The 12,613-nt window shown below is 34.0% G+C and overlaps 1 protein-coding gene across 1 annotated transcript in view; it reads left to right on the top strand.

The window, feature by feature from the left end:
* Positions 1–723: 723 nt before the first annotated feature.
* IRAK4 (interleukin-1 receptor-associated kinase 4) overlaps positions 724–12,613 on the top strand; it is a 16,100-nt gene continuing 4,210 nt past the window's right edge. The window contains exons 1-7 of the mRNA XM_012638484.1: positions 724–908; positions 1,486–1,646; positions 2,591–2,655; positions 5,547–5,661; positions 6,079–6,188; positions 9,288–9,471; positions 11,512–11,574. Coding sequence (XP_012493938.1) covers positions 791–908; positions 1,486–1,646; positions 2,591–2,655; positions 5,547–5,661; positions 6,079–6,188; positions 9,288–9,471; positions 11,512–11,574 — 816 coding nt within the window. The 5' untranslated portion in view covers positions 724–790. The remainder of the gene's footprint in view (positions 909–1,485; positions 1,647–2,590; positions 2,656–5,546; positions 5,662–6,078; positions 6,189–9,287; positions 9,472–11,511; positions 11,575–12,613) is intronic.

Here is a 12,613-nt window from a genome sequence, read left to right as displayed (position 1 = left end):
TTACATGGACCATTTTTGTAATGCTTGAGTCCTGGCTGTAATAAGGCCCCCAGACAGGACACTGTGGACTCTGCTGTTAAGGTGATGAAAGCTTCATGAATGAGTCTGATCCTACTGTTAAAGTTAGGTCATTTTGTGTCACTGGGAAGTTTACAAGGATACAGACTTCAGGCATCTAGCTTAGGCTGTAAGAAAGTAATTATTCTTTTGAGCTCTTGCTTTTTTTTACCTTCAAGTTCTATCCTGACGGGACTCTATGATCATGATTCCCATAGATTGTATTCTAGTGTGTTGGTGTCTAGTCGCTTTCCTCATAACCTTACTTTTTCCTCACTGATGCCATTTATACCAGTGGTTCTCAACCTTTATTGTGAATAAGAATCATTTGGGTTCTTTTTATACATGCTGATTCCTGGGCTCTATTGCAGACCTGCTCAATCAGAATTCTGGAATTGGGTTCAAGGTCTATGTCCTTAAAGAAGTGCTTCAGTGCCTCTGGTGCAGGTGGCTCATGGACCACTTTTTGAAAACACTGCCTTACCCTCCCTATACATCTTTATCACAACTTACATATTCTGTCTAGGTAGCGTCTTGTGTATGCTGTGAAAATATGGGCCACCCTGTAGAAACTTGAATGATGTTAAATGAACCAAGTTTCTAGTTTAACTTTTTCACAAACACTTTTTCTTATGGAAGAACAACTTGTATCTTACTTCATTTGACAGATGCTGTCCCCAGAACCATTAACAAGCTGCCTTGTAAAGAAGCTGTAACAGTTCAGCAGACGCAGATGCCTTTCTATGGCAAAGACAGGACATCTGTGAGACCTGTGCAGAATTTTGAACAAAACTTTACACCCTCTGACTCCTCAAGTCCAGAAAATAAAAGTTTAGAAGTTAGTGATACACGTAAGTAATGTTTTCAGTGCTTTCCACTAGTGGATTTGTCATTAAGACTATCACTGCTTTAAAATGAAACTCTCCTTCTTTTGTTTATACAGCAGTCAGAGGCACACTGGCAGTAGCTCTTTTGTGGGTTTTTCCTCTTCTGATTTATTAAGTACCATCTTCATTGTATTAATTAGTATGTTATCAGTGATTAGAGGCAATAGGACTTGCAAACAACCACAGAAGCTATGAAAAAAAATAAGTAAATATTTATATAACTTGAAAGAATCACTTTTTAAAAAATAAAATATATGACTAGAGTTTTGGGTGGGTAGACTAGACCCACCCAAATATGTTACTAGAATTTTGGGTGAGTGACTACAGTGTTTGGAGGGTAGGATCAATAAACAGAATTCTCAAAATCAGACTTACAATTTGTGTTTTCAAAATGGTTTTGCCCTCTCCCATCTTGCCTAATCTAAAATTATAAACATTTACGTATATATGAAATCTTCAAATGAGAAAATATTGAAATTATTAAAAGAAATTTCTTTTTTGTTTAAGAAATTTTTTTCTTATTTTATTAACCTTATTATAGGTTTTCATAACTTTTCATTTTGTGAATTGAAGAATGTCACAAATAACTTCGATGAACGACCCATATCTATTGGTGGTAATAAAATGGGAGAGGGCGGATTTGGAGTTGTGTATAAAGGCTTCGTGCACAACACAACTGTGGCAGTGAAGAAACTTGCAACAGTAAGTTATATTTTCAGCAATAAAAAGAATGAAAGGAAGAATTGCTTCCTAATGCTATGTAATAGGTTTTAAGTTAATCTTTAGGAAATATATTATTTCAGTAGGTATTGTCTTTAAACAAACACCTTTCTAAGCTGGTAGTTCTTAACATTTAAAAATCCATTGAAAACTATGGGTCCTATCCCTAGAAAAATGTAGCTGTGTACACATACACGTAATCATACATGTAATTGTGGGAAATTCACAAAATAAAGTTGAAAAGCCCTGCTCTACAGAGTACTTCATGCATAATCTGTATTAAAATGGTAAGATACTCAGAAAATTTTATAAAAACAACTTTGTTTGCATTACTTTTCCCATTTAAAAATAAAGTTTATAAACTATACATTAAGGAAAAGGAGACTGGAAATTTTCTTTTCTGTGTATTTTGTCCCCATTTCTATTGAAGTTTTCACCTTTTATTTATTTGTTTGTTGTATTCTGAACCTGCCGTTATATCCTAAAAATATCCATAGAAAAATAACAAAAAAGAAAAAAATCAATAGAATACATGTGTATATAATGAGAGTCACTCTTTGCAATATATGTTACAAATGCTTTTGCAAGTTTTGTTTTCCTTTTTGATTTCAAATTTACTTGTGTTTTCTGTTTTCCAGATTTTTGTTTCAAAGTTTGATGCAGTAAAGTCTCATATTATTTCATTTTATTCTTGTAACAACTCAGTGAGATTTATATATTTTTTTTATTTCACTAACCAGCTGTGGAACTTGAGCAAATCATTACTATTTCTAGACCTCAATTGTTCTATGAAATGGGAAGAATAAAACCTTATTATTTGAAGGAAAGGGAGATCAGGTGACTGATCTCTTGAGCCCCTTTCCAGCTTTAGGATCTTTGGAGTTATTGTATTGTATTACATATTGTATGCTATTTTATTTTTTCAGATGGTTGACGTTAGTATTGAAGAACTAAAACAACAGTTTGATCAAGAAATAAAAGTAATGGCAAAGTAAGTGTTAATTTGGTAGTGTTATATAATGGAAAAGAAAAGGACGAAGAGTAAGGAACCTGGTTCACTCTAGAGTATGCTATGAACTAGTGATATTTGCAAATATGTAAAACTAAAATAAAGGGTTTAGATTATAGGAATTGAAAGTACTCTTGGCTCTATAATTCTATGCTACCTATACTCATGTACCTGTAGATTAAACAGCAATTTAATTTAAGTCAGTATTTTAAATCACAGCAAAGTTACATGGAATTTCAACTATCTTCCATTATCATGCTTTCTGCTCCCAGAATTCATGATAGATCAATTATAGAGATACCTTAAAAAAACTATTTATAGAATAATAGACCTTTCATTGTAAGTTAATACCCGTAAAACAACTAGGAAAGTGTTCCATGCAAAGTTGCTTCAAAGGCATTGAGCCAGTATGCTGAAAAATGTTTGGCATCATCAGGAAGAGTAGGAGGAACAAATAAGTCATAGATAATTTATTTCAGTAATTATAGTGATTAGTATTTGAGTGTGTACAATATGCCAGACACTGTGCTGTGTACTTTCTGTGCATTATCTCATTTAATCCTCACAACTGTTACAACCTCCCTTCTTTTTCTTAACTGAGATTTAGAAATATTAAATAATGTGGCCAAAGTCACATAGCCAGTAAGTATTAGAAAAATTATTTAAATCCAGATGTCTGATTCCAGAGCCTGAGCTTTTGGTCGGAATCCTGGTAGGATTTACCAAATTATAGCATTAGACCCACTACTGTAAAATCACCAGTTCCAATTACTTAACCGTAAGAAGGAAAGAATAGACTGAAATTCATTCATGCACAATAAAAGTAATATACATTGAAAAAAGATCAAATCTCTTTTTTTTTTCGGGATTTGTTTTTCCCACCCTTCCCCCACTCTCCAATCCTAAAAGTAATTTGTTCAAAGTAGATAATGTGGGAAATACAGGAAAATGTTTTTAAAATAATGAAACCATATCTCAGATATACCACTCAGAGATAACCATTGCTAGTATTTGATATACTTGCTTCATGTATATACAGCATTTTTGCCATGTCATTAAGAATAATTTGAAAGTATTTTAAATTATCATACAACATTCTAGCATATGTGAGGATCGTATTATATTTAACTATAACTCTACTAGATTTATCTTTAATTTTCAATATTACAAATTAAAGCTTCTTTAAAGCTCTTTGTATATGAATTTTTAAATGCAATTCTACTTGTTTCATCAGGATAAAGTCCAAGAAGAAGAATTACTAGATAGGAATGCATGAACTTTTTAAAGACTTTCTTAATATATATCCAAATGACTTTATAGATAAGTTATAGTAATTTATATTCCTACCAGCCATGTATTGCAATTTCAAACTTCACTGTTTTCTCATCACCACTGAATATTATTACTATTTTTTAATAAGCGCCAATCTCTGGATCTTACTAGCAGAATGACCTTGACCATTGTATTTATTAGTTTTCTCATCTAGAAAATAGGATGATAATAATAGTACTTACCTCAGTAAGTTATTGTGAGGGTTAAATTTTAAAAAGGAGATAAATCACTTTCCCCAGTGCTTTGTATATAGTATAAAGACAGCAAATGTGAGTTATTCATGTTTAAAATGTGCCCATTTGCTGGAAAATGGAGCACTTATTGCTTTAATTTGCACTTCTTAAAATATTTATGAGAGTAGAGGAAGCCTAATTTAATATAACAAGATGCCAGAATTATAGATCATTTTGAATGAACAAAATGAATAAAACCCTTGAATGGAACACTTATATGTACCAGATATGTTTCTAGGCTCTCATACATATATGTGCTCATTTAATTCTCACAGCATCCATATTACATAATAGGCACTATTTTCTGCACTTAGCACTGTAAAAAAATTATCTTCTGTGAAACTTAGGAAGTGGGGGGCTCACAACAGGAGGTGAGCAGCTGGCAAGTGAGCGGAAACTTCCCATCCAGGGAAATCCCATGGCCCGCGTTACCGCCTGAGCTCCACCTCCCCATCCATGGGAAATTATCTTCCATGAAACTGGTCCCTGGTGCCAGAAAAACTGGGGACCACTGATAGAAGCTGAGGCTCAGTGAGGTTTTTTTGTTCTTTTTCTGTCTCCTCAGGCAGAGTGCAGTGGCTTCATCATAGCTTACTGCAACCTGCAACTCCTGGGCTCAAGCAATCCCCCTGCCTCAGCCTCCCAGGTGGCTGCCACAGCGCAGGGCTAATTGAGGTTATTAACTTACCATATGTCATGTATCCAGGAGGTGGCAGTGCTGGACTTTAAGCTTAGGACTTTGAACTCTGAGCTCTGTTTTCTTTCTGCTGTACCACAGATGCCTGCAGTTTATAATGCAGGTCTCTTTAATTTTATTACTTTCAAGTATATAAAGAAATTCAAATTAGGTGATTAAAGATCAGAAATGCCTAAATTGGATGTAACTAAAGATCATGTCTATAAATCAGTACTTTGAGTATGTTAGAGAATTCTTGAAAGTGTTGTAAAAATTTCAGTAGACTTCTTGAAATCTTGTTTGTGCTATCGTTGAAAATTGTGCTAAACAAAAGTAAGCATCAGCCTAGCCCTTAACCAAACTACCACAAGTTCCAGTGATCTGAATTATTTGTCTTTTTCCATAAAATAGAAAGTTTTGCTCCTAATGTTGATCAATATGGGCTGAAAAGAAAACTATTTATAGAAAATTATAAACAACAGTAAACATAAACATATATAATAAATGATGTATAACATTATTTTCTTGCTCTTTTTTTCCATTAAAACTCTAAATTGAATAACTTCTGACCCAAAGCTGAATGTATAAGTATTTATTAAAATAATCTTGCATGGAAAATTTATTTGTCACAGGTGTCAACATGAAAACTTAGTAGAACTACTTGGTTTCTCGAGTGATGGAGATGACCTCTGCTTAGTATATGTTTACATGCCCAATGGTTCACTGTTAGACAGACTGTCTTGCCTGGTAAGATATTTGTTCATCAAATTGTTTGGCTTTGTGTTTATATGTTGGAATACTAATATTCACTTTGTGACAGAATCATTTAAACCATATTAAACTTACTATTTTTCCTGCTTTATGAAGTGTACAGTTGATATGTAAACAACTGGGATTGCTATTCTCTTAGGTGATAATCTAAAATGTAAAATTATCAGTCAAGGTTAGACTACGAAGATGCTTTTATATATTTTTATCTTCAAATAAGAAATGCTAACCCCTATTTGATCTTATTTGGAGATTATTTTTTAACAACTTAAATAATTGTAGTCCTAAATCTTAGTGCTATAATATTTCCAGTTGTTACCTAGAAAAATATTCTGTGTTAGATATTTTCTACAGATTTTTATCATCCTTTTTTTAATTGGTTTGTTTCTTCATAAGGATGGTACTCCACCTCTTTCTTGGAACATGAGATGCAAGATTGCTCAGGGTGCAGCTAATGGCATCAGTTTTCTCCATGAAAACCATCATATACATAGAGACATTAAAAGGTAAATGCTACTATTAAAAAGCATTTGGAAAGTCATCTTTAAAGAATAATTTGCTCTCACTCTTTCTATTCACTATTCACATGTGTGTATTAGTGTACAGCATCTGGACTTTTTTCCCCATCACTCTATGAAAGTTCTTCTCACTAAAAAAATCTATAATCTCCTTTATTCGAAACCCAGTAACCTATTTTCAGTACTCATCCTACTTGACCTTTTTTTTTTTTAATATCATGTTTTCTGTTCTTCTTGCTACTTTTGTCTTATGGAAATTAGGTTTTTTCTTAGTTTCTGGATCATCCTCTTTTCTGAATCACCTTCGTCCTCCCTGAGTACTTTTTGATTCTCTTCCTTGGTATGTATTTATCTAGTTAAACATTTACCTACTATATGCTGGATAATGTAGATAATATAGTCAGTAAAAGTAGCACATATAGTTTGACATCAATCAAATAATCACAAAATAATAATAGAATGTTAGTGTATAGTATAGTATATAGGATTAGTATAAAGACAGGTTCCCAAGAATGTGATATTTAAGCTGAGATCCAAAGAATGAGTAGGAAATTAGTAGGCATAATTTGAGAGTAGCTATAGAAGATGGGGAGAAGAACATTCTACGCAGAAGGAACTGCATTTGTAAGACTAGTGGTGAGAGGGAATATGAGAACATGAATGAAAAATGAAATAAATGCAGTATGACTGACGTACAGAAAGCAAAGCAGTAGTGGATGGGAGATAAAACTATAACGATAGGCAGGGAGATAGGTGCTTTAGGACCTAATGGACCAAGGTAAGGATCTTAGTTTTTATTGTAAGTGTAATGAGAGGCAGTTGAAAATTATAAGTAGGGATGTGGCATCAGATTAAGTTTTGCAAAGATCACTTTGACTGCAGTGTAGAGAACAGTTTGTAAGATAAAATAGTTAGTAGGGTATCATAGAAGTCTTGGTGGTGGCAGTTCATATAAAGAGAGGTGAGAGAGTAAGATGGCAGGACTTGCTGGTATCTTGGTTGTGGAGGGGAAAGTATCAGGAATGACTCCTGGAATTAGGGCATCCAGAATTGCATTCGGAAATGATTGTGGCATGATTCACTTATATAGAAAGGACTAAAAGAGGACCAGGTTGGGCTGGGGTTAGAAGGGTGGTTGGAAAATGTGAATTTTCTTTTGTATACATTGTGTTTGAGCTTCTTTTAAGATACAGAAGTGGAGATGTTAGACTGTGTGATATATAGATTTGGAGCTAAACGAAGTCTGAGCTAAAATACAAATGTGTGCGTTACTTGCGTAAGATGATAATTGAAGAGTTATCATAGGATTGTATTCACTTAAGGAGAGATATAGATTAAGAAAAGGTCCTAAGATTAAGTCCTGAGGGATCCTAAGACTTAATGTAAAAGAGAATGATCTTTTAGAGGAATCTGAAAAAGAGTATACACACAGAAAGGTAGGATGAAAACCAGGAAAGTGTGATGACCTTGAAAACAAGGAAAGTGTTTCCCAAGAGGGAGTAGTCAAAAGAGTCCAGTGCTTTTTAACCATTGAATTAGCATCATGCAGGTCATTAGTGGCTTTATGGAGACCCATTTCCATGTAGTAATTGGGTCAGAAATCAGTTGGTAGTTGAGGAGAGAGTGGGAGATAGAGAACTTCAATGTGAGTGTAGATAAGTCTTTTAAGACATTTTACTAGTGAAGGGTGATGGCTGTAAATAGATGTGTCATAGATGTCTTATTTGGGAAACATTTTTTTTGAAGATAGCAGAGACTAAAGCATGTTTATATGCTATGGGAAAGATCCAGATAAGAGGGAAAAGCTACAGTAGAAAAGAGAGTGAGATAATTTATAGAGTAAGATTCCTGAGAATGTGGGAAACAGCCCAAGCAGAGGGACTGACCTTAGATAAGAAGAAAGACACCATTTCCCTTCCCTCATGTATTGGTATTCTCTGGTGTTTTTACTTCATTGTCTCTTTTCTTATCCCTGTATGTTCTTTATGAGTGGTTTTATGTTGACTTTAACTGCTGTCTGTATGTGGGTGACTCTCAAATCTGTGTCATCAGCTTCCAATCCTGTATTTTCAGTATTCCATACCAAAAACACTTCACCTAGATGTCCCACAAGAGCCTCTAAGTCAACATGTCAGAAATCAAACTCATCATCTCTTCCATCCCAAAGTCGTCTTCCTGTATTTCCTTTCTGATCAAATGAAGTCACTGTTCATTCTGTCTCCCAAGCTAAAGCCTTTCTCATTCCCTATATCACAGTAATTACGAAGTTCTGTTGAGTGTGCCTTGAAATTTGCATTTTCCATTTATCTGTAGGGCTGTGCTTCTGTTTAGACTCTCATTATTTCTCATTTGCTTTACTATAAACCTTTCTACTTAACCTAAAACCAGTCTGTACCAATTCTCATCTATTCAATACAACACTGCCAGGTTATGACCCGAAAGTCAAGTCTGATAACATTAGTTCCCTACTATGAAAAGTTTAGCTGGTGTCCTTTTGCTCACAGGGTAAAGTTAAACTAGTGTTCCATGGACACTAGTTCCTTGAAATTGATCATATATACCACGTGCTTTTATGTTTTCATCACTTTGTACATGTTACTACATTTGCTTGAAATGCCTTTCTTTCACTTTCCTTGTTTTCAAAGTCATCACACTTTCCTGGAATAGTTTAAAGAAATGAATAATTGAGATACTTTGGTTAAAAATTTGAGGTAAATGAGAAATGTTAGGAAAAAAATTAGGAAAAGTGCTTTGGAAGACTTTTTGGAAAATTATCCTTAGTAAATTATTTGTGGAATAATGAAAATATCACTAACATGGATAGTTTTATTTTATTTTTATTCTTCTAAAATTTTTCCTTAAGAAACAAAGAGGAAAAGAAGACAGCAATTCTCTTTAGCTATAATCTGAATTCTACATTTATTTCCACAAATTTCAGGCTTTTATGATACTACTATAAAATGGTATACTCTGGAAACATGTGTACATATATGCATGCATATATACATACATACATCTATCTAAGGAACCATTTGATTTCCTTGGGAAAAAAACCATTTTTTTCCTCCAAACTTTAAATTTTTTCAGTGCAAATATCTTACTAGATGAAGCCTTTACTGCCAAAATATCTGACTTTGGGCTTGCACGGGCTTCTGAGAAGTTTGCCCAGACGGTCATGACTAGCAGAATTGTGGGAACAACAGCGTATATGGCACCTGAAGCTTTGCGAGGAGAAATCACACCCAAATCTGACATTTACAGCTTTGGTGTGGTAAGTTCCATGTACATAATTAGTAAAAATAATCATTCTGCTGTAATTGTGAAACTGAAGTAGAATATTATTTAATATACCTGTCATGATTAGCTCTCTATGTAACATTATAAATTGCTCACATTAACCTCTAGCTACACTAGAAAGTTTATAAAAATTTTTCCCAATGTGTAAAAGTTTTTAGTTGATTTTTGAAATTACTGCAGGAAATGATTTTCTTGCCACCTATCCTGTATGAATTAGCATGATACTTAAATCAATGCATTAAAGGAATCATGTCACATATGATTAGTATCATATTTTTTGGCATTTTCTAATCTACCCATCTGTTCCTAATCACTTTTAAGATAGAATAAGTGTATAAGTGTACCTTTTTCTCTGCATCCATGCCAATATCTGTTGTTTTTTGAGTTTTTTATAATGGTCATTCTGACAGGGGTAAAGTAGTATCTCATCGTGGCTTTAATTTTCATTTCCCTGATGATTAGTAATATTGAACATTTTTTCACATATCTATTGACCATTTGTCTATCTTCTTTTGAAAAAAATCTGTTCATGTCTTTTGTTCACTTTTTGGTGGGGTTATTTGTTTTCTTCTTGTTGCTTTAAGTTCTGTGTAGATTCTGGAAATTAGTCCTTTGTCAGATATATAGTTCGTGAATATTTTCTCCTATTCTGTAGGTTGCCTGTTTACTCTGTTAATTTTTTCCTTTTCTGTGTAGAAGCTTTTTAATTTAAGTCCCATTTATTTACTTTTGTGGTTTTTGTATTTGCCTTTGGAGTCTTAGTCATAAATTCTTTGTTCAGGCCTATGTCTAGAAGAATTTTTCCCACCTTTTCTTCTAGAATGTTTATGGTTTCATGCCTTATTGTTTAAGTCTTTCATCAATCTTGAATTAATTTTTCTGTGTGGCAAGAGATGTGGGTCCTGTTTCATTCTTCTGCATGTGACTATCCAATTTTCCCAGCACCATTTAAAAATAATATGGATATTACTCAAAGAGCTAAAAGTAGACCCACCATTCAATCCAACAATCCCAATACTGGATATCTACCCAAAAGAAAAGAACTCATTTTATCAAAAAGACACCTGCACTCCAATGTTTATTGCAGCATAATTCACAATTGCAAAAATATGGAATCAACCTAAATGCTTATCAATACATGAGTGGATAAAGAAAATGTGGTATATGTATACCATGGAGTTCTACTTGACCATAAAACAGAATGATATAATGTCATTCACAGCAACTTGGATGGAACCGGAGATCAATATCCTAAGCGAAGTATCTCTGGAATGGAAAAACGAACACCAGATGTTCTCACTAATAAGTGGGAGCTAAACAATGGGTGCACATGGGTACAAAAAGACATAAAGGACACCACAAATAAGAAGGGGGAGGGTGGGATATAATCTTACCTATCGTGTACAATGAACACTGTCCTGGTGGCACTGAAAGTCCTGACTTCAGCATTATAGAGTGTATCCATGTAACAAAAACTTTCATACCCCCCTATTATTTTGAAATTAAAAACTAAGATAGAATAAGTGGTAAGTATGGGTGGTTGGAGAAATGGCGGGGGAGGGGTTGTCTTCATCTTATTTTTTCAGATGTATTTCATCTGTGGAAATTTAACTTCATAGCACAGTAAAGTTAAGGCACAGGGTTATAGAATATGCCTCATGTTTAAAAATAATATTCTCCTGAGAGCCATAGAAAATTATTCTTGTGAAGAATCCCCTGTAGGGCAGGAAAAAGATTGAGAGTTCCCAGAACACATGTAATGTAAAGCTGATTGTTTAGTAAGTTGCCAATAAAAAAAGAACTGCTTATGGGTGTGGTGAGACCCAAAGGTGTCCACAGAGGAGCAGTGGTGAGAAATGCCCATAGCTCATGTTCTTTCCACTTTAATACCTAAAACACATATGCTTTGAATGGAAATGACCAATCAGATTTTATAATCAAGATCCATATTCCTTCTAGTTTCTATATGTTGTCTTGGGTACTATATTAACAGATTTTTTTTTTGTCTCCATAGGTTTTACTAGAAATAATAACTGGACTTCCAGCTGTGGATGAACACCGTGAACCTCAGTTATTGGTAAATTGAAAGATTAATTTTTTCCAATCCTTTTCTCTTTGCATTTATAGTCTAAATTTGGCATCTGGAAATGACATTTTCTACTGGCAATCTTTCCATTGGCAATTACATGGTAGCATGTGGAAAAGGCATTAAATATTTCTGATCTCAATTCTGCCATGAAGTATTTGTGAAGCCTAGAAAAGTCACTTATGTATTCTTTGTTCTGGTTTCTTTATAGGTAAAGTGAGAATAGAACTAAATGATTTCCAAGGCCCTCTTCAGTTTATTTTTATTTTGCTGCTTTCCGGGTGGTTACTGATAGCGTTTTCAGTGTTTTCAGGAAGGAAAAACATGGCTTCCATTCAAATTTGTATCAGAATAGAATTGTTAGTAAAATTTCTTTATCAATTTCTATCAGGGAGCATTTTATTTATAAAGTGATAATAGACAACACACCAAAAAAAGAAAAAGGAAGACATACCCAATTTGTTCTATTAGACACTCACTGGCCATTATATAAAGTGGATGAAATGAATGCTAAATAAAACTAAGAAAATTATGCTATCCCTTTTTTTCTTGTATAGTAAATTTTAAGAACTTGAAGGATCTTTTTATAAAATTAAAGATTTATGGAAATGTTGTTCCATGAATTAATATAAATATATTTGTAGACAGGATTTGCCTCAGGAGTTTTGCAGAGCTTTGTCCTGTAGGAATATGTGAACGTGTTGGTTTGCATTTTAAATGCTGTTGCACTCAGGAGGGCATCTCTAAAAGACAGTAGCGGCTATATCCCACAAGGCACTGCGTTTTTCAGACCTAAAGCTTTGGATTTGCTTTGCAAAGCAAAGTGAATCTGTTAAAAACTACAGGATGAGAGCTGATGAAAGAATGCCCGTCCGGAACAGACAGCTGCCCAAACAGTCCGCCTATGGCTAAAAGCAAGGGGCAATTCCTGCTTAAAACTCCAGACTACTTTCTCCATTCACAATAACTTGATAAAGAAAATGTGGAGCCAATATATCTCTGTTTAACCCCTCTGTTAAGTGATAAATTT

This window comes from Propithecus coquereli, unplaced genomic scaffold (assembly GCF_000956105.1).
Source record: "Propithecus coquereli isolate 6110/MARCELLA unplaced genomic scaffold, Pcoq_1.0 Scaffold13, whole genome shotgun sequence".
Classification (NCBI taxonomy): domain Eukaryota; kingdom Metazoa; phylum Chordata; class Mammalia; order Primates; family Indriidae; genus Propithecus; species Propithecus coquereli.
Note: the sequence above shows the minus strand (reverse complement) of the source record. Positions and strands in the feature narration are given on the sequence as shown.